The sequence below is a fragment of the Aotus nancymaae genome, unplaced genomic scaffold (assembly GCF_030222135.1).
Source record: "Aotus nancymaae isolate 86718 unplaced genomic scaffold, 86718_ANA_hifiasm-v0.15.2.pri h1tg000046l, whole genome shotgun sequence".
NCBI classification, from domain to species: domain Eukaryota; kingdom Metazoa; phylum Chordata; class Mammalia; order Primates; family Aotidae; genus Aotus; species Aotus nancymaae.
Genome location: NW_026988460.1, coordinates 25,262,909 through 25,284,307, shown reverse-complemented (window position 1 = coordinate 25,284,307; position 21,399 = coordinate 25,262,909). Strand labels below are relative to the sequence as shown.

Here is a 21,399-nt window from a genome sequence, read left to right as displayed (position 1 = left end):
TGACATTTTCTCTCTCTGATGACTTACTTGACCATTACCCTCACCACTGTAGCGCCATCCTGGGTCCCCTCCCCAGATCACAGAATCTCATGATCACACTTGCTTCAGTTTGCATCAGCACCAAGACTCTTCTTTTGAAAAGTGTAAAGATGGAGCTTCAGGCACAGCAGGACCCAGATGCTCAATTAATATCATTAGGACTCTGGGTCTCTTCATAGCTTGCTCTGCTTCACTTTAGTGAGCTTCATTTCCAGGCAGACACTCTCTTCTCCTTAAGGGTTCCTGGTACCTTCAAGCTTAAGGTCAACCAGTTCAGTCATTCCTAAGGAAAGAGAGCCTATTTCCAGTAGTCCCAGCAAATGCCCCAGGAATGGCTCTCATTGGTCCAGCTTGTATCACATGCCCACCTCTGACAGACCACTGAGCCTCTGATTGGTCAGGCCTGGTCATGTGGCCTCCCCTGGAGCTGATGAGGGCAGCCAACAGGTGGCCACTCCATACACCTCCACATTTGGGGTAGAGAAGTCTGTGGCCCTGAGAAGTCAGCCACTGGCAGCGTGCCTCAGTCAGCACCAGCATTGGAGCTGGGTTTGTGGACCGGGCGGCTCTGTGCCCTTTCTCTGCTCCTGATGGACTCTGTCTGGGTGGGTCCCTGGGCGTGTCCAGTCTCACTCCAGGGAGTCTTGTTTGCCACTAATCCCAGAGCTCGGGCAGGAGGGGATCGTGACCTATCTCAGCTGGCCAGGGCTGGGGCACACAGTAGGCCTGAACACAGATTTTGGCAGGAAGTCCCTCTCCATGTTCACTCTCCTGCCTCGAGGATGGGAGGCCTGCTCTGACTCTGCAGCCACAAAGACATCTTTGTTCCGGGCCTGCTAGGTCTGAGCGGGCCCTTCTGCCATGCTGGGGGCAGGGAAGGCTCAGTGGGTGTGGCTGTACATGTGTGAAGGTCCCCCCACTCCTCTGAGGGACCCTCACCAAGCCTACCTCTTGGCTCTGAGACTCCTCGGGCAGGCCCGGCCTCCTATTCCACAGCAGGGGCTTGGCCATGGGAGACCCTTCGCCTGAGTCTGCATCCTGGCTCTGTCTCTTGCTAGTCTCTGACCTTGAGAAGCTCATTCCACCTCTTTGATTCTCATTCTCCTAATCTGTAAATAGGAATTGAATTCAAAAAATATTTTCTGAGCATGTACTACATGCCAGACAATGTTGTCTACACTGTGTCCAGCAGTGAGCAGACAGACAGAAGCCCGGCCCCCTGGAGCTGACATCCCAGTGGGTGAGGGTGATAGATTAAAAAATATGTCATAAATAGTTAGATGGTGTTGATTGCCCAGAGGGACATGAAGCAGGGAGGGAGCAGAGGGAGGTGTGTAAGTTCAAACAGGCAGATGGGGAAGTCCTCCCTGAAGAGACGGCATTTCTACAAGTGCCTGAAGGAGGGCGAGAGAGGGGAGTTTTGTGGATATCTGGGGAGGAGTTTTGTGGGCAGAGGGAACAGCCGGTGCAAAGGCCCAGTGGGGTGTGAGTCTGGTGGGCCTTGGGTCGAAAGGACAGACTTGCCCAGGCCAGGAAGGTTTCGCCTCTGTTTATAGCGCAGTTGCCAAGGTGGCGTCGGGCCCATAGGGTTGGATCCCAGCTTTGTCACTTCTGGCTATGTACCTGGAACAGGTCACTTAGCATCTCTGTGCCTCAGTTCTCCCAGCTGTAAAATGCAGAGAATAACAGTGCCCAACTGGCAGTGTGGTTATGTGGATTAAGTGAGAAAATGCACAGTGTGCTGGAGTCGAGCCAGCCAGGGGGAGCGTCAGGAGGTGAGGTCAGGGGGCCGGGGACTGACAGTTGTGCTGGGGACTTCTGCTTCTACTCTCCCTGAGCTGAACAGAGTCTTCTTGCGACTCCAGGCAGCCACCATTGGGAAATTGAATGGTTCTGTGGGTGACCCAATTTTGAGGTCACACTCCTTGATATTGCTGGTTTTAGAGTGAGGCAGGAGAGCAGGACCCAGAATGCAGAAGGCCAACCCCCAACTTGAGCCTGCACCCCTTCTCTGCCATGGTGGGATGTTGGCCTGCCTGTGGCTCAGGCCTGCCAGGCAGGGCCCCTCGCCCTGTGTGGAGGAGGATTGTGAGGCTGGCAGCCTCTCCAGGTGATGCCATGGCCCCCACTAGCCCTGATGCACCCAGCCTGTGAGTGCCTGAGCCCTAACTGAAGGGCTTTTGGGGTGCTGGAGCTGCCACCTTCCCAGTGCCCTGATGCGTCTCATTTGGGGTCTGTGGCCTCCTGTTTGGAGGGAGAGAGCAGAGCTGAGGGTTCAGGATGTGGTCTGTTGGGAGGTCAGGGAGACCTGGGTTCCAGATGCCTCTGCTGCTCACCGGCTCAGTGGCTTCTCCAGGCCTCAGACTCCCTATCTGTAAACTGAGGACAATCGGTGAGCCTCCCTCCTGTGGGTCTTAGGACAAGTAACTGACTTAGCATCCATAAGGTGCTGAGAGCAGACCTGGCCCAGGGAAGGGCCCAACACTGGGTGCTACTTATTAAGGTTCTGGTTTTTTTTTCTTTGCAATCCTTGGCAACAAATGACTGAGGCTTCAAAACTTTAAATCTATTGATGAGTTTCTTTTTGTCTCCCTTAAAAATGTGCTTCTGCCGAGCTTATCTGATCTTTCTATGCTACTCTCCCCATGAAACTGGGCTTCCCGGGAAGCTTGTCAGCCGTGGGGATTGGAACTGTCAGTCTGAGGTCAGCCTGTAACTGGCTTTGAGGCATCTCCATTGAGCCCTTGCCCCGTTCCAGCCCTCAGTGGCCAGGGAGGAATGCCTAAAGGAGCTGGGGCTCTGCTTGGAGCTGAGCAGCCCTGGGACTGCAGGCATTGAGCTCTACCCTCCAGGCCTGCCATGGATGGAGGAGTAGGCAGGAAGGGGCCCGGAGAGTAGGGCCAGACCCCTTAGGGAGCCAGGAGGCCTGAGCTTCAATCCTGGCTCTGCCACTTAGATGCTCTGAGCCCACAGGCAGTTCCCTTGGCCTCTCTGTGCCTCAGTAGGCCTGGGTTCAAACCCTGGCCCTGCCCTTTATCATGGGATATCACTTAACCTCTCTGTGTCTCAGTTTCCTTATCTGTAAAATTAGAATCATGATTTTACTGCCTCAAAGGTGGTGAGGATTAAAGATGGTGAGATCATGCTTAGGAAGCACAGAAACCGGCACTGAATCACTAGGAGCTGTCATCATGATTGATCTTTCAACAAGGTGAGGAAAGCAGGCAGGGAGGGAACTGTCATGTTTTTATTTTATTTTGTTTTATTTTATTTTTTAAAGACAGAGTTTCTCCATGTTGGTCAGGCTGGTCTTGAACTCCTGACCTCAGGTGATCCATCTGCCTCAGCCTCCCAAAGTGCTGGGATTACAGGCGTGAGCCACGACACCTGGCCGAACTGCTATGTTTTATGGCTTCTGTGCACACTTCCTCACAGTTCCTCCCAGCAACCCATGATGTGGGCACCAGTACCCCCATTTTGCAGAGGAGAAGGCTGAGGCTCAGAGAGAAGTGACTTGTCCCAGATCCCTTAGCCATTGGCAGCCAATTTAGAATCAGAGTCCCAAGTTGGACTGACTCCAAAACCCATCCCTCCATTCCCACCATATCAATAATGTCTTCCACGGTGGGGCGGAGCCAGCCCGGGCTGGACCGTTCTTTGTGGAGTGCTTAGCGCCTGTGTCCTCTTCGGCACCCAGGGGCCCTGTGAGCTGTCATGGTCCTGCTGACAGCTCCCCGTCCCTGCAAATCAGGTCCTGTTTGCCCCAAGTGGAGCCTCTGGGCATTTGTTTTCTCAGCGGTCCCCTCCGATGCGGAGCCCTCCCTCCACGAGGCTCACAGAACAGGGCAAAAGTCAAAGCCTACGGACTCTATAGTCCCGCCCAGTACCCCCAAGCTTCTTTCCAGCAACCCTGCTTAGGCAGGACCCTGGCGAAGGCAGCCTGGCAAGGAGCTGACTTCCTTTTCCCTTTGTCAAAGCTCAATAGCCCCCTGGGGCCCCAGAGAGAGGGAGCTAATGAAGGCAAATTAGCAATGATTTCAAGAGAAATAAAATAAAAAAAAGTCCACCCACCCACCCACCCCGGCTGCAGCGTGGGCCTGAGTACCAGGTGTACAGGTCTGAGCTCTAAGAGTGTTTCTCCCTCTGTCCCTCCTCCCCTGACTTGCACACCCCACATTTGCCGGGACTGGCTGGCACCACTGCGGAAATGAATTTCCCTCTGAAGCGAGTTCCTACAGGACAATTGACTGAAGGCAAAAGCTCATAATTGCCCATTGCTGGAAGGAGGAGACAAGGGAAAAAAAACATGGTTAAAAATATCTCTGTTTTTTTATGCACGTTTCCAGCTGAAAATTGGTGGGAAAGATGTTTTTGAAAAGCCTTCATCTCTAAGCATATAATTACCAGGTCCTGGAACAAAGAAGAGAGTGGGAGAGAGCAAGCATGTTCTCTGAGGGAGGGGGCCTAGGGTCTGAACCCCCCAAGGGGTTTTCTATAAATAGAGTAATCCCCTCAACTTCTCAAGCTCTGGCCAGCTGGAGTCAGCCATGGGAGAGACACCCCCATTTTACAGGTGGGGAAATGGAGGCCCAAGTCACACAGCTAATTGGCAATTCTAACCCTGCTCTGATTCTTGGTTTGGATGCTGCCTCAGTTTCCCCCCATCTGAGGATGTTCGTGAAAGGGAGGCCCTATGTCCCCTCTGAATAGGCATCAGCAAACACTAGCATTCCTTCCGGGCACCTTTCTGACTATGCCAGGTGTCTTGGGTACTCAGAAGCCTCTTATCTGACAATTTGCCTATCAAGAATGGCTTCTTGACTTCCACAAGAGGTCACCATGGCCACACCCTGCGATGCACACGCATTCCCTAGGGAAGTCTCTGGACACCTCGCCTGCTGCCCACTCACTCTTTGTCTGCACACAGTAGTATGACTAGTTTTGTGCACACAGTCAAGTCTCTTTGACAGCTGGAAAAGAGATGGTTCACAGCCTGAGCCCCAAACCAGCCAAAAATTGTAGCAGGAAGGGAGTTGGGGCCACTCAGTGTTGAGACTATCGGGCTCTTGCACCTCCGCTGTCCCTATGGTGTCATTGTAACCGGGTTAGCACCTAGGAGTGCACTGGCACAAAATCTGAATGTTGGGGTGAGGAAAGAGAAGAGAGGCAGTGTCAGAGATAAACTCGGAGGGCACCACAGAGACCCAGGGCATGGGTCCTCCCCTTTGTCAGCCAACATTGGGCACCCTGTGCTTCAGCATCCAGCTTTCAGGGGTGCCATTGCTCCTCTGTCTGGATTTCTGGCTTGTTTTTACAATTAGGGCTCGCAGCTCCACGTCCACTCTGGGATTCCACTGCTCTGAATTTGGTGAACTTGGGCTCTGGCTCCTTGTCCTTTCCTTAAGAGATAATCCTTCTTCCTCCCCCACTTTCCTCTTAGGATTCATAAACCTGGAGCTAGCAAGCTTATCTCTGGTCTTCCCAAGACAGCTGGAGAGAGAGAGGGATTTTTCAGGGACAGAATCTAATCTGCACAGGATAAGACATTTTAATTCCAGAATTGCCCTCATGAAATACCAGAGACGTTCACTGTCACACAGTTGATAGAACCCAGTCTTTTTAATTTTATTAGCTCAGAAACATCTTGTTGAATCTAAATGAAGTGCGTATTAGGAAACTGTAATGGGAGGCATTATACTTAATGGGGTGTTGCCTGAATCCTTGGAGGCTGCTGTGAACTGGAGGTGGGAGGGGGATGAGCGGAGCTGCTGAGGACCCAACCCCAGGGACCTTGGAAATGATTCCTGGCTAAACTGCTATTTGATTTGTTATTTGTCAGCTGCTGGCAAGCAAAGGGAACCCAGCCCTGGTTTGGTGGAGCAGGGTAGTTGGCAACTGGGACATTTCTCAGTGGTTACAGCTGCAGGTGGAAATGCTCTGAAGCATCCGTAGGCCCAAGTTGAGTGGCAACACTGACTCAGGCTGAGTCCCGCCCTCAACTCAGCAGGATCCTACCTGGACACAGGCTGAGCCCCTCACCTGTGACTCTGCCTGAGCCCCGCCCTTAACTCAGGCTGAACCCCTCCCTCAACTCGGCCTGAGCCTTGGCCCAGACCAAAGTTGAGCTCCTTCCCTGACTCAGGTTGAGTCCCACCCCTGACCCTGGCTGAGTCCACTCCTGACTGTAGAGCAATGGTTCTCAATTGGGAGCGATATGATTCCCTTAGGGCACATTTGGCAATCTTTGGAGTCATTTTTGGTTGTCACAGATGCTCCTGGTATCTGGTGGTTAGAGGCCAGGGATGCTGTTCAGCTTCCTACAATGCAGAAGAGAAGCCCCCACTGCAAGGAATCACCTGGCAAAAAATACTCATAGTGCTAAGGCTGAGAAACCTCCCATAGACTGAGCCCTGTTCCTGGTTCTGGCTGAGCCCCAACCCTGACCCAGGCTGAGTCCTGACCTTGACTCAGGTCACTCATATCCTGACTGACCCAGACCTGGCTGAACCCTAATCAGACCCTCCCCTCATGAAAAACACCTGACTGGAGTGGGGTGGGAGAAGTGGCCTCTGCCACCTGCAGGGACTGAACCTTCTCCCCCTCCTTTCTCCCGCTGCCGCTGGGGATAGGAGGGTGTGTGGGCCGCTGGGTCAGGTCTCACTCTCCATGGCTGTCAGGTGGGGGAGGAGAGCAAAGTTCCCACAGCTGGTGAATGGCAGAGCCTTGATCTCTACTCAGTCCTGGCTGACCTCAGAGCCTCTTCTGCTAACACTGGGCTAAGCTGGGGCCACAGAGGTGGGGGTGGCAGGAGAACCCTTCTTCAAGGGCCAGGGCAGGGTGAGGGGAGCATGTGCAGGCTCAGGCAAGGCCTGAAGAAGGAGCAGAAGGTGCCCCGGAGGGCTGAGCCCTGAGGCAGCACAGGGAACCCACCAGCTTGATGGTGTGTCCTTTCTCGCTTTGGCACCTGCTCTTGCTCATGTCAGCCCAGTACTGAGAAAGGAGACTTAGATGAGGAATGTGAAAAAAATGACCTGGTCGATAGGGCCTCGAGCACAGGGTAGAATATGCAAAGAGGCCTGGGATCTGGTCCCAGCTCTTGGTAGAAGCTGCTTTGGCCAAAGACCTCCCTTTTCTGAGCCTGTTTCCCCATCTGTCAAATGTGTGTGATCACAGCACCTACCTCCTCCCAAGGTCTCTGTGAGAAGTGAATGAAGTGGAATGAGATCATGTGGTGGTGTGCACAGGGCATGGCTGCTGCAGGATCTGTGAGTTTCCTTCCCCTCTCTGTCAGCACATAGTGGAGAAACCAGAACATGCCCATCAGGCTGAGCCTCGCCCTTAACTCAGGCTGAGCACCACAAAATGCAAAATGAGGCATGTGCAAAATGAGGGATGCTGCAGGGAGGCTGGGGCCCAACAGGTGACCAGACAGCCTTCGGCTTCAAACTTCTTTGAAATGCTCAGGTGCATTCAGAGGAAAGTAAGGAAAACCTCAGTCATCAGAAATGAAGTGAGTGAGACAGTCAAGGAGATGAGGATGGTCTGTGTAATCACCCCATCAGCTTTGTAAGGGAACTCTGGCCAGTCCAATAAGGCAAATAAGAGAAACGAAAGGCATAAAAGTTAGAAAGTAAGACATAAAACTGTCATTTTCACAGATTATATGATTACATGTATAGAAAATCCGAAAGACTCTATGGATAAACTTAGAAGTAATACGTGAATTTAAAAGTTTAGAATATCTGCTTGCTTTGGCAGCACAGACACTAAAATTGGAATGATACAGAGAAGATTAGCATAGTCTCTGTACAAGAATGACATACAAATTTGTGAAGCATTCCATATTTTTACAAAAAAAAATAGAAAGAATGAATAAGACCTAGTATTTGATAGCACACTAGGATGACTATAGTCAATTATAATGTAATTGTATGTTTAAAAATAACTAAAAGGGTTTAATTGGATTGTTTGTAACACAAAGGATAAATGTTTGAGGTGATGGACACCCCATTTATCTTTATGTGATTATTATGCAGTGCATACCTTTATCAAAATATCTAGTGTACTCTGTAAATATATACACCTACTACATACCCACAAGAATTAAAAATAATTTTTTAAAGTTCAGAATATAAAACCAACTGTCTATTTATACACCAGGAACAAATAGAAAATGAAATTTAAAAAACAATACAATTTCTCTAGCTTTAACACACTTTAAATGCCTAGGAATACATTTAATGAAAAGAGGTATAAGACTTTTTCTCATACAAGTACACTGTTCTTGGGAGAAATTAAAGACAAAATGAATGGAGGAATATACTGTGATCACTGACTGGAAGATTCAATACGGTCTTCCAAAGAAAAAGACATCACTTCTCCACAAATGGGCCTATAAATTCAATGCATTTCCACTCAAAAAATGAAGAGAAATGGAAACTAGCAGGATGAGTACAGGTGCTGCTGGGGCTTCTCTACTGGGGTAGCAGCAGGAATGAGGGGTGGGGAGGATGTCTGTGTTTCTGGTAGCCGAGGGCTTGGGTTTTAGTGGCTCAGAGCTACAGGAAAGGATACCTCGTACCTTCCCCTAGTTGGGATTGAGACCCCTGCATAAAGCCAGGATCTTTGAAGACCTCTACCCTCAGTGAAAGAGGAGACTTGGAAAATATTCACCCATCTATCAAGGGGATAAAACAAAGGCTTATTTGTCTCAACTCCGCCTCCAGTGATCTGTTTTGAGGATTTGTGATCCAAAGTCTTCCCCTTGTTTCTGGTGAACGTTAGAATTTTTAATACCCCTATGGTTCTGGAGTCTTTGAGTCAAGACTGGTATTTACAATGCCATGGGGGTATTGTAAATTCTAATGAGTTTTGTAAATACCCATAATCATTGGCATCAGGGTAATGATACTTTGGCAAGTACCCAGGGGAAGGAATAGAAAATTCTCTCTGGACCCTGGAGCCCTGCAACCAGGCTGAATAGAATTCCCACAATTGAAGCCCCTTTAAAGATGAGCTCACAATCCAAAAATTATCAACCACATGAGAGAACAGTCTACTGTAAGGGAGAGTCATCAGACACCCAGGCAGAAGAAATACCTCCCAAGAGTTTGAGATAATGGAAAAATAGAATAATAGATGAATGTTCAAAAGATTTAAAGTTATTAGAAACATAAGGAGCAACAGAAAAAGAAATAACAAAATATAAAAACAGAGCAAAGAGATAAGCAAAATAATCGAACAAAGCTTTCAAGAGGCATAAATATACTTGTTGGAATTAAAATTTGAAATGGATATTAGACTAATAATTATGATATTACTTTGTAAGATGTGATATAGTACTTTTGTTATATAAGAGATATGTTCCTATTTATAAATGCATATTGAAATATTTAAAGGTGAAATTGCATTATGTCTAGGATTTGTTTTAAAATATTTCAGCATAGATAAAAATAAATGGGCTAAATATGGCAAAGTGTTAATAATTGTTAAAACTACCTGTTAGTAAATCCAATTCATGATACAAGTGTTTTTCAAACTTTAGTGTGACACATATTCACCTAGAAGGCTTTTCAAAGCACACATTATTACATCTGACAAAGGATTTGTATCTGGAATATATGAAAGCTCAATAACAAGGAAACAAACAACCCAACTTAAAAATGGCCAAAAGCTTTGGCATTTCCCCAGAGAAGATCTAGGTGAATGGCAAGTTTATAAAAAAGTACCCAACCTCATTAGTCATTAGACAAATGCAAATTAAAACCACAATAAGATACCTCTGCACATCTTTTGGCATGACTAATTTTTTTTTTAATTGGAAGACAGGGTATCGCTGTGTTGCCCAGGCTGGTCTTAAATTCCTGGGCTCAATAGAACCTCCCACCCTGGCTTCCCAAAGTGTTGGGGTTACAGGTATGAGCCAATGTGCCCAGCCTACAGTTTTTTGTTTAAACTCTAACTGATATTACCAGGTGCTGATGAGGATGCAGAGCGATTGAAACTCTTTTACATTGTTGGTAGGGTGCAAAATGGCACAGCCACTTTGAAATAGTTTGGCAGTTTCTTATAAAGTTAACCATATTCTTGCCATATCACTCAGCAATGCCATTCCTGGATGAAACAGAAACTTACGTTCAAACAAAAACCTGTATGCAAATGTTTATTATGGCTTTACTCAAAATGGCTCAAAACTGGGAACAACAGGAATGCCTTCCAACAGGTCAATAGCTAAACAAACTGGTACCTCCGTTCAGTGCAACCCAAGTCATCGATAAAAAGATGCAAACTACCGATATACACGACAGTACAGCTGAATCTCAAATGATTATGCTAAATGTAAGAAACTAGACTCAAAAGCCTACATACTGAGTGATTCCACTCACATGACATTCTGGAGAAGACAAAATGATAGAGACAATACAGATAAGTGCTTGTGGGGAACAGAGGGTGGGGCAAGGACTGACTACAGTGGAACGTCAAGGGAGAATTTTGGGGCCAACAGAAATGTTCTCAAGCTTGGTTGTGGTGATGGTCAGGAGACACTTTCCAAAGCTCATCGACACGCTAACTACAAAGAGGAAATTTTACTGTATTTAACGTTATTTATTTTTTATTTATTTTTATTTTTTATTTTTTGAGATGGAGTCTTGCTCTGTCACCCAGGCTGGAGTGCAGTGGTGCGGTCTTGGCTCACTGCAACCTCTACCTCCTGGGTTCAAGCGGTGCTCCTGCCTCAGCCTCCCGAGTAGCTGGGACTACAGGCACCCACCACCACACCCCGCTAATTTTGTATTTTCAGTAGAGATGGGGTTTTGCCATGTTGGCCAGGTTGGTCTTGAACTTCTGACCTCAGGTGATCTGCCTGGCTCAGCCTCCCAAAGTGCTGGGATTACAGGTGTGAACCACCATGCCCGGTTTAAATGTTAAAAAGTGGAGAAAAATATGACTAATATACTAATATTCCTGGAGCCCACCCCAGAGTGTTTGCTTTTTTAGGTCCTATTTGGGGCCAAGAATTTTCCTCTCCTCCCCTCCCCTCCCTCTTCACTTCCCTTCCCTTCCCCTCCCTCCCTCCCCCTTTCCCTTCCCTTCCCCTCCCTCCCTCCTTCCTCTCCCCTCCTTGCCCCTCTCTTCCCCTTCTCTCCCCTTCCCTTCCCTTCTCTCTCTCCTGTCTCTCTGTCTTTCTCTTTTTCTTTTTGAGACAGAGTGAGTGAGTCCCTGTCACTGGAATGCAGTGGCACGATCACAGCTCACTGTAGTCTTAACCTCCCAAACTCAAGTGATCCCCCCACCTCAGCCTCCCAAGTAGCTGGGACTATAGGCACACACCACCATGCCCTGCCAATTTTTGCATTTTTTGTAGAGATGGGGTTTCACTATGTTGCCAAGGCTGGTCTTGAACTCCTGGGTTCAAGTGATCCACCTGCCTCGGCCTCCCAAAGTGTTGAGATTACAGGCGTAAGCCACGACACCCAGCCAAGAATTTACATTTCTGACAAGTTCCCAGGTGCTGCGGGCCTGGGGACCATATTTTGAGAATCTCTGTATCATACTGTTCTACCTTCTTTACGTTTGAAATGTATGAAAGATTTTCTACTAACTTAAAAGAAGCAAAAAAGATTTCATTACAGATTAGATGTATCTTAGAGAGATAAAGAAGGCATGGAAAATATGAGGGAAGGGTGGATGTGGGTCACGGAGTAGAAAATGGAAAGTCCTGAAGTACATCTATGAAGCTTTTCAAAAAAGAAACAGCTGCTGGAAACAATATTTGAAGAAATACAACGAGGCGCTTTCTCGAATTAGAGTGAAGGAGGACAGACTTATCCCAGGCTGCTAGAACACCTGAGAATGTGATTCATAAACTGTAAAGTGCAGTCCTCATGAGGAAGCATTAATCAGGTCCACCCAAGATTGAGTTTCCTCTTGGTCAGAGCTGTCTCACATGAGCTGTGGTGCCTGTGTGTGAGAGAGCTCCCCATCCCAACAGGTATGCAAGCACGGCCCAGTGTAGTAGAGTCAGCAGACCTGGGTTCTAATGCAGATTTTTGCACAACTCCCCAGCTGTGTGACAATGGGCACGAGTTGGCCTCCCTGAGCCTCAGCTTCCTTATCTGTACAGTGGAATAATCTGACCCATGGTAACACCATTCATGGGGTTGTTGAGACAATGAACCACAGAATGGCTGTGAAGCTCCCAATATGTTGTGTAATGCTCAAAGAATGTTATTCAGCCCCAAGAGCAGGGGCCAAGCTTTCTTTGGGAGGAGCAGCCATGAGGGTTCTCCAGCAGAGAATCAGGTGGATCCGCTGACAAGAGGAAACCCATCTTGCAGGCCACGTCCACAGAGTGGAAAATTACCAAAGCAGCGGAGGTCTGCAGGAATGGAAATGAAAGTGGAACTTAGGGCCTTTCCCTCTTTCTCCCCTGCAGACGATGGGCCCTACTCCAAAGGAGGTAAGGACGCAGGAGGGGCCGATGTTTCCCTGGCGAGCCGCAGGCAGAGCATTCCAGGTAATGAGGCCTCGCTCATTCCCTCTTTTTCTGCCCCGCAGGCACAGAGAGCCCTGGGTGGGGGTCAGACGGCAACAGCTCTGCTGCTAACTCGCTCTATGACCTTAGACCATTCACTTAAGCTCTCTGATTCTCCTCTGTAAAAAGGAGGTGATCACCACCCAGGGCAGTGCAGCAGAGTGCCCTGCTAACCATGTGCTCGCCTTGCTTGTCTTGGAGCTGGGGGCCCAGGGCGGCCCCAGCTGCCGGCTCAAGCCCCCAACCCCATCTGTTGGCAGAGGAGTTCCGAGGGATCACCGTGGTGGAGCTGATCAAGAAAGAAGGCAGCACGCTGGGCCTTACTATCTCAGGTGGCACCGACAAGGATGGGAAGCCGAGGGTCTCCAACCTGAGACCTGGGGGACTTGCGGCCAGGTGAGAAGTGGGCTTGGCATGGCGGCAGGAGGCAGGTGCAGAGGCACGAATGGGAGCCCAGGGCCAGTGGAAAACGTACTTAAGGCCTTAGGCAAAGCAGTCAGGCAGCTGTTTTCAGGAGCACCCATCAGCTTGGTGTCTGCAGAGGGAAGGCCTCCAATGCAGGCTGTAATTCTAGGCCCTGGCTTCTCTTTTCTTTTCTACCAAGGATTTGGCCCTAGCACCCCCCAGTCACCAGGCCATACCTGCCCTCCAGGCCTTTGCATATGCAGTTCCCTATGTCCGAAAGCCTGTTCCCCACAGCATCCTCCTGTCAGACACCTCTTTACCCCTCCACACTCAACACAGAGGTCACTGCCTCCAGAAAGCCCCTGACCCCAGGCCAAGGCAGCTGCACTGCTCTGTTCCTGCAGCCCCACAAGCACATTTCTGCATGCATTGTCGTGATTCCCCCATCATTTACCCCTGTGGCTCCTTTCGAAGGTGAGACCTGGGAGTTAGTCTCTCAGTCACTGCCTCCCTGGGCCTTGCACAAGGCAGGTGCAGATAAGTGTCTAATTGCGCAGAAGGAAGGTTGGTGGTGAGAAGCCAGAAGGAGCATTAGGGAACGGCAAAGGATGTGATGATCTGGCCACTCTGCAGGCTCGTCTGAGACACCCCCCAACACACAAGGAAAAGCAGACAGACCAGTGTAGGGGGAAAGCCTGGGTCCTAGGCATCAGGCTCCGCACTCTCTGACTCACTGTGTGACCCTGGACAAGTGTCTGACCTCTCTGAGTCTCAGCTTCCCCACTTGAGAAATGAGGATCCCACAGGAGGGTGGGTGTGAATGCCAGGACTGCACCGGCCAGCGCCTGTCACCATGTGTGCCCTGGCCTTCCTGCTCCAGGAGTGATCTGCTGAATGTTGGTGACTACATTCGGTCTGTGAACGGGATCCACCTGACCAGGCTCCGCCACGATGAGATCATCACCCTGCTCAAGAATGTGGGCGAGCGCGTGGTGCTGGAGGTGGAGTATGAGCTGCCCCCGCCCGGTGGGTGCCCTTGGACGGGGAACTTTCTCCACTGCCTCGGTTGCGGGTGAACATGGCTGTCTCCCCACCAGGGCCTGGGTGGTGGGGATAGTGCCAGACGGAGTGGGTGGAACCTGGAGACTGGCCACGAGCATCCATACCTCTTCTGGAGACTTTGCCTACAACCACAGTACGCTGTCACCAGGAGGTGGTGGGACTCTATAGCCATTGTCATTTTACATATTTAGTTTCCAGATGCTTTTCCTTTAGCGGCTAAGGTTTTGGAAACATTAGCTGAGTAAGTTGTTCCCTGACCTACCACGCCCGAGCTCCACTGCCCTGCAGTAAGTAATGGTGACGTGAGGTTTCACCTAGCTCGGGGTTTTCAAAGTTGGTGTAAAGTGGTGAAGTTGGAGTAACTGTCTGGAATTCAACCCTGGCCTGAGCCTACCATGGACTCAAGCCTGAGTTCTGCTGTCATCTCTGTGAGCATGGGCAGGCCCTTTCCTCTGTCTCAGTGGTAGACTAAGTGGGATTAGGGAAGAGGATCCCTCTAAGCCTCACTTGTTATACCTGTAAAATGGGCAAGGGTTCACCCTCCCTGTAATCTTTGTGACTGATCACCCAGCTCTCCTGGAATGAGCTTTGGGCACATCTGCTAGCCTGGAGATGCGACTGAGGGACTCAAAGGAGTCCTCCATTTCTCCCCAGCTCCTGAGAATAACCCAAGGATCATTTCAAAGACAGTGGACGTCTCCCTCTACAAGGAGGGCAATAGCTTTGGCTTTGTCCTTAGAGGTCAGTGAAAGAATTGCCCTTGGTATTGGGGCAGCAAGAAAGAGGCTAATGTTAATTCCATGTGTGCACTCTTGCTTTGAATGTCACTATATCTCAGTTCTGACTTTAAGGAACACAGGACCATCAAAGTAAGTATTAAATGGGAAAAATTACCAAGCAATGCAGTATGCTTGGTTGGGGAGAGTGAGAGGAGAAAATTGTAAGGGAAAATGATGGTGAAAGCTGCGACAGTGATCGAGAACAAAGTTTGGAGCTTCCTAGAGATCAGGGAAAAGGGGAAATAAGATGAGGTCACAGGAAGGGAAGCAAACCATTTAACAGAGAGAGGACTTCGGTCATGCTGCGCACCCCTTACACCGTCTCTTGGTGGGGGGATTTATTGTTGGTGTCTCATAAACGGGTCCATGAATAGCAAGCACAAGATCTTCAAACAGGTTTTATTGAAGGAACCTGCTCAGGGGCTGTGTGGGGGTCTCTGGATGTCAGGGAAGGGGTGGGTGGATGATTCCTGCCTCTTGTCAAATCCTGTCCAGGAGGTGCCCATGAAGATGGGCACAAGTCCCGCCCACTTGTCCTGACCTACGTGCGGCCCGGTGGCCCTGCCGACAGGTGAGCAAGGCACAAGCAATCCACACACTGCACCGACCTGCCCCAGCTACCCTGCGAAGAAGGCGGAGCAGGGCCACTGTGCCCCTTCCCCAGATGAGAGACTGGGGTCCTGAGAGGATACTCCCTGCCCAGCGTCATTCAGGGAGTTGTTGGTGGAGCTGGGGTGCTGGTGGAGCTCGAGCTCTTTCTACCCCAACATCCTACTGTCTTGGATGTTGGGGTGGTTGGGGAGGGGCAGCCTTGGTGTCGTTCTTCCCTTTCCTGCTCCTTAGTTTTCCCTTCTGTGGAATGGTCCCTAAGAGTTGCTGTGAGAGATTTGGGGGCACGCTGATTGGCCGCTGCTGTGGCTGTGTGTGACTCAGTCTCCTGGGTCCTGGCTGATCTGCTCAGCTCAGCCCTGTCTAGGGCCCAGCCCAGAAGGGCCAGGAGGAGAGAATGTGGGGAAAGAACGTGTCCAGTTCCCAGCCCTGATCCTCTGACCTCCCCAGAGGGAGATTCCTGGCCATTTTAAGAGAAGCCTGGAACGGCCTTGTCAGAAATCTAAATCTGTCCTTGGGACAGGGCCCTGTGATGAGCTATTCATAGAGCCCCCCAGAATAGCTTTGGCCACCTGTTGGGAGAGGCATTCCAGGCTAGGGATGTGACCTAAACCGAGGTGAACCCTGCTAGGCCCCTCCCCTGGCCCCTGCTGAGTTCTTTCCCAGGCACCCGCTGGTTGTCATCAGGCCAGAATCACTGCTGAGAAACCAGGGTGAAGGTGGAGCAATGGGAAGGGACCAGGATGCCTCAGACTCCCCCCCACCCCTGCCCCAATGCTGTGTGGCCTGGGCACAGCTTGCACCTTCCCTGGGCCCTGGTGCTCTCCTTTGTCTCTGGGGCAGGAGTTGGCGGAGCGCTTGAGGGGCACCCCCAGCTCAGACATTTCAGGGTTCTTCACTGAGTCTGTGAATTACTATGCACCTGGAGGAGTGGCAGACGGCAGAACTGCCCCCTCCTGTCTTCATCCCCGCTTGCTTCATGCTGAAGTGGTTCATTCTTTCACTCACTCATGAGCCCCTTCACCCACCCCCTCCTCCTCCATCCCCTCCCTGCTTCCTTTGTCCTCCACGCCCCCCTTACCAGCACCCTCCCAGACATGCTGTGCCCAGTGCTGCTGCCGGGCCAGGCTGATGACTGGCCTTTCCCTGCAGGGAGGGCTCCCTGAAGGTGGGCGACAGGCTGCTCAGTGTCGATGGGATCCCACTGCACGGGGCCAGCCATGCCACCGCCCTGGCCACCCTGCGGCAGTGCAGCCACGAGGCACTTTTCCAGGTGGAGTATGATGTGGCCACCCCTGGTGAGTTGGGGGCCTGGGTGTGCAGGTTGGGGCAGGAGGAGGCCGAGGATCGGGGAGGGGGCAGTGGCCGTGGATCTTCACTAAGGCAAAGGCTGCATGACCTTTGGCCAGTCACAGCTTTTCCGGGCAATAAATAGTAATGTGCTAGGCATTGTTTGATGTGCTGGGATCCAGGCTAGAACAACAGAGTTGAGGTCTCTGTGCTCACGGAGCTGGCATTCTGGTGGGAAGAGGATGCTATCCAGAATAGATAAGATATGGTGTATGTCAGATGGCAGTAATTGCTGTGGGAAAAAGAAAAGAGGCAGCCGGGCATGGAGGCTCAGGCCTGTAATCCCAGCACGTTGGGAGGCTGAGGTGAGTGGATTATGAGGTCAAGAGATTGAGACCATCTGGTCAACATGGGGAAACCTCGTGCCTACTAAAAATACAAAAAATTAGCTGGGCATGGTGGTGTGTGTCTGTAGTCCCAGGCAGGAGAAGTGCTTGAACCCAGGAGGTGGAGGTTGCGGTGAGTCAAGATTGTGTCACTGCACTCCAGCCTGGGTGACAGTGACTCTGTCTCCAAAAAAAAAAAAGAAAAAGAAGCAGGGGAGAGAGATGGAGAGATGGGAAAGGCTTGGGGATTGCTTTCTAACTAGGGGAGTGAGGGAATGAATAAGGGAGGGAATGTCCAGGAACAGCATTCCAGGAGGGTGGAACGGTAAGTGCAAAGGCCCTGAGGCAAGAGCATGGCTGCGGCCGGCATAGTTGGTCACAGTGAGGAGGCTGCCGTGGTTGGCACAGGTGAATGAAAGGAGGTGAGGGCAGAGCAGGGTGAGGTGGAAGCTGAGAGGCTGTAGGAAGCAGCAGCAGCTGTCCAAGCAAGAGCCAAGTGACTGGACCAGGCTGGTGGCTGAGGAGGGGGAAGGCGTGGGATTCAGGAAATATGATGACAGTCTAGCTGGCCTGATCTGCTGAGATTTGGACATGGGGGACGAGGGCAGGAGCGAAGGGTGCTGCCAAGGTTTTGATGTCCAACCACTGGGTGTGTTAAGGAAGGTGCCATTTTCTGAGATGGGGATGGATTGTAGTGAACCCTACAGTTTAGTGCTGGTATACCACAGGCTCTTTAAACGCAAGCAAATTCCTATCACCCAGCAGAGCCCTGGGATCACAGCCCCGCAGACATGAATTCCTGCCCTCCTCCACTGCTAAGTTGCTGTGTGAACCTGAAAAGGCCTTTGCCTCTCTGCACCTCACTTTTCTTGTCTGTCAAATGGATATAACATTTGGTAGAAGAAAAAAGAACAAAGAAAAAAAGAATAAAACAATCATATTAATCAATGGGTGAAACAGTTCCTTCCAGGCAGCAAGGGTTAAATCAGGATGGCAGAGTGAGGCTGGGGAGGAAAGTGCTTGATATGTGTGTTTCACACTTTTTTTTTCTCCATTGTCCCAGACACGGTGGCTAATGCTTCAGGACCCTTGATGGTGGAAATAGTCAAGACGCCAGGGTCTGCCCTGGGAATCTCGCTCACCACCACCTCCCACCGGAACAAGTCGGTCATCACCATCGACCGCATCAAGCCAGCCAGTGTAGTGGACAGGTGAGGTGCACCCTGGGTGCTGCCACCGTGGAGGTGTGTGTAGGGGAGTGGCGGCCCAGAGCTTTGTCTGGCCTGGCCCAGACTCCCGCTTCACTCCCCTGCCTGGCCAGGAGTGGAGCCTTGCACACTGGAGACCACATCCTGTCCATCGATGGCACCAGCACAGAACACTGCTCATTACTCGAGGCCACCAAGCTCCTGGCCAGCGTGTCGGAGAAGGTGCGGCTGGAGATCCTGCCTGTGCCCCAGAGTCAGCGGCCACTGAGGCCCTCAGAGGCAGGTAGGTCCCTTTAGCAGATCTCAGGGCCCAAATCTGGGCAGTCATGAGGCCTGAGAGGCCTGCGACCCCAGCCCTGGGCAGACTGGGAGGAGCAGACTAAAACATACTAGAACAAATGTTCATTTGCACAGAGAAGCTCAAACTATCAAGAGCAGCAACTGAGGGTGGGAAGGTGAGGCAGAGAAACAACTTGGGGGTTTGAATTGAGTCTGCTGGCATAGATACCCCAAAGCTGGATTTATACTGGTTGCATTAATAGGAGTATAAGGGCTAGAATGAGGGAGGGAACAGTGCTATGACATGTGCTACTCAGAGCTTGCATCCTGGGCTCTTCTCAGGGGCCCTCAGCAGAGCCAGAGGAGGCAGCTGGGAAGGTAGAGAGGGCCTGGAATTTCTCCTGTGAAGAGTTGGGGTCTCCCAGCTATGAGCAGGGAGCTGGGTGCTGGGCATTTCCAAGAGCAGAGGAAATGGGTGGCCTGGGGGTCCAGAGGGCACAGCTGTGGCCAGGGTCAGGGTGGAGGGTGGCCACAGAGAAGCCGCTTTCAGCTCAGGGCAGGAAAGCACCTCCAGCAGCCCAAACCTCGGGCCTCAAGTACAAATCCCATCTTTGCTCCCAGCAGCTGGACAAGTGCCTTTCCCTTTCTGAGTCTTGGTCACCTCATCTGTAAAAGGGAGGGAGCACCTCGAATGCGCAGACATGGGGGAGGCTGGAGATAAAGGACAGGGCACAGTCCAGGCCTATGAATCCCAGCCCTAACGGCAGAGCTGGAGGGTGAAGAAGGAGTCCGTCCACCCCATCTTCTGGAAGAAAACAGAATCCCCCACATCTGACTGGGGGTCAGTCCTTGGGGAGATTCCATCTCTATGGTCTCTGCCGGTTTCTGCAAAATCCCCACCGAGCCACAGTCCAGGGGCTGATCTGGGCGACATTCGGCCTCGGAACAGTGTCATTCGTTTTCGTACCATTTATCAAGCCTCTGCCGTGTGCCAGGTTCGGTGCTGCAGCCTGCACACCTCATTTCTTCTGCATAACACCTCTCTGAGGTTAGTCCTGCTGTCCTCCCAGTTTACAGGGAAAGCTGAGGTCACATTGCAAGGCTACACATCTGCTTACAACCCTGGCTCTCATTAACTGAGCTTCTACTAAGTGCCAGGCACTGCTCTGAGCATGTTGTATTATTAACTCATTCTAACTCTCCCCATTACCCTAGGAGGTGGCCACTCTCTCAGTCTCATTTTACAGATAATAACACTGAGGTACAGACAGGCCAAGTGACTCCTCTAGGTCCCACAGTTGATCAGTGACAGAGCTGGAATTTGACCCAGGCGACCAGCTCCAGAGTGGGCCATGCCCTGGGGAGGGGGGCTGTGGAGATGTGGCTCAAGTAGACAGAGTCAACGGGCTGAGATAGTTGAGTCCTCGCCTGTCCATCTGTGCACACACTAGACCACACAAAGCCCGCAGCAGGAGAGCTGGCCTGGGCAGTCTGCGAAGAGGTGTGGTATGGTGGCCAGTTTGGAGGGTCAGGTGGAGGAAGCAGGGTCTCCCAGAGGGCCTGGGGGGCTCTCTGGGAACTTGTTAGAGCAGGAGTGCAAAGAATTCACTGGAGATAAGGCTGGGAAGGGTTGCAGCCTGGGAAGGAGGAGCAGCCTCAGCCCGTGGTGCACTTCAGCCTTGGCCAACCCCGCAGGGAGCCCCGGAGCAAAGGCTGTCCCGGAGAGTCCAGCGTGGGGCAGATAGGCCAGGCCCTAGTCCCCTTGGCCCTCAGCCGCTGGCCGAGGCTGCCTGGGCTGCAGGGTCACTGCAGATCCCCAAAGTGCTGCGGCTGGACACCGGCTGCCAGCTGCACTCCTCACCAGTTCTTCCTTGGAGAAACTTCATGGGCAGCACTCACAGCCGTAAACCTCTCTGGCTCCAGGGCAGGATACCTGTGTTCAAATCCCTGCTCCACCACCTCCCAGCTGTGGGCCTCGGCCTGGCCTCCTCTCCCTCTCCTGTCCCTGCCTCTTAGGCTGCCATATGGCAGCAGCTGTACTCTGAACACAGTGCCCGGCACGTTGTGGGTGTCCGGGACACGTGAGCAGAATACTAAATCCCTTGCTTGGCTCAGGGGAAGCGCGAGGATCTTCTGGTTCCTGCTTTCCTGGCTTCGTAGTACGCTCAGCCACTAACGCCTGCACCTCTCTTTCCTCTTTCTCTGCTGGCTACAGTGAAAGTGCAGAGGAGCGAGCAGCCGCACCGCTGGGACCCCTGCGTGCCCTCCTGCCACAGCCCCCGGCCTGGGCACTGCAGGATGCCCGCCTGGGCCACACCTGCTGGCCAGGACCAAAGCCGATGTAATGTGCCTGCCCCGCTGTAGCTCAGCCAGTCCTGTGGCCTTTCCTAGGGAGGGGGTGATGCCTGTTGTCTAAGGGAAGGAAACTCAGAGATTAGGGAGCTGAGTGTGGTGGTACGCGCCTGTGGTCCCAGCCACTCGGGAGGCTGAGGCGGGAGGATTGCTTGGGAGGTTGAGGCTGCAGTGAGTCAAGATCACACTGCTACACTTCAACCTGGGTGACAGAGCGAGACCTCAACTCAAAAAAAAAAAGAGAGAGAGAGATTAGGTGGCCTGCCCCAGTGTCATCTAGCATGCCAGTGGCAAGGTTGGCCCCTGTCCCTAGCGGCTGAGTTTTACAGGGTCTGTGGAAACCCTGCAGTCTTTGAGGCCCAGAGAGGAAAGAGACTTGCCTGAGTCACACAATGAGTAACTGATATGAAAGGGGAAGGCATCCCCATCTCTCCCTGTGGTCGGGTGGCTCCCCA

General features: G+C 51.5%; 1 protein-coding gene and 1 non-coding gene across 8 annotated transcripts in view; both read left to right on the top strand.

The window, feature by feature from the left end:
- GRIP2 (glutamate receptor interacting protein 2) overlaps positions 1-21,399 on the top strand; it is a 65,004-nt gene that overhangs the window by 17,092 nt on the left and 26,513 nt on the right. For 5 of the 7 annotated variants that reach the window (XM_064362066.1, XM_064362071.1, XM_064362065.1 and 2 more), the window contains exons 2-10: positions 12,476-12,556; positions 12,835-12,970; positions 13,860-14,005; positions 14,696-14,782; positions 15,316-15,391; positions 16,582-16,727; positions 18,169-18,316; positions 18,427-18,596; positions 20,808-20,933. In XM_064362066.1, coding sequence (XP_064218136.1) covers positions 12,476-12,556; positions 12,835-12,970; positions 13,860-14,005; positions 14,696-14,782; positions 15,316-15,391; positions 16,582-16,727; positions 18,169-18,316; positions 18,427-18,596; positions 20,808-20,933 — 1,116 coding nt within the window. The remainder of the gene's footprint in view (positions 1-12,475; positions 12,557-12,834; positions 12,971-13,859; positions 14,006-14,695; positions 14,783-15,315; positions 15,392-16,581; positions 16,728-18,168; positions 18,317-18,426; positions 18,597-20,807; positions 20,934-21,399) is intronic. The other 2 variants (XM_064362068.1, XM_064362069.1) reach the window with 1 other exon arrangement.
- LOC135268920 (U6 spliceosomal RNA) lies at positions 7,786-7,888 on the top strand. Its single transcript, XR_010337260.1, has one exon. It is a non-coding gene; the product is annotated as a U6 spliceosomal RNA (small nuclear RNA).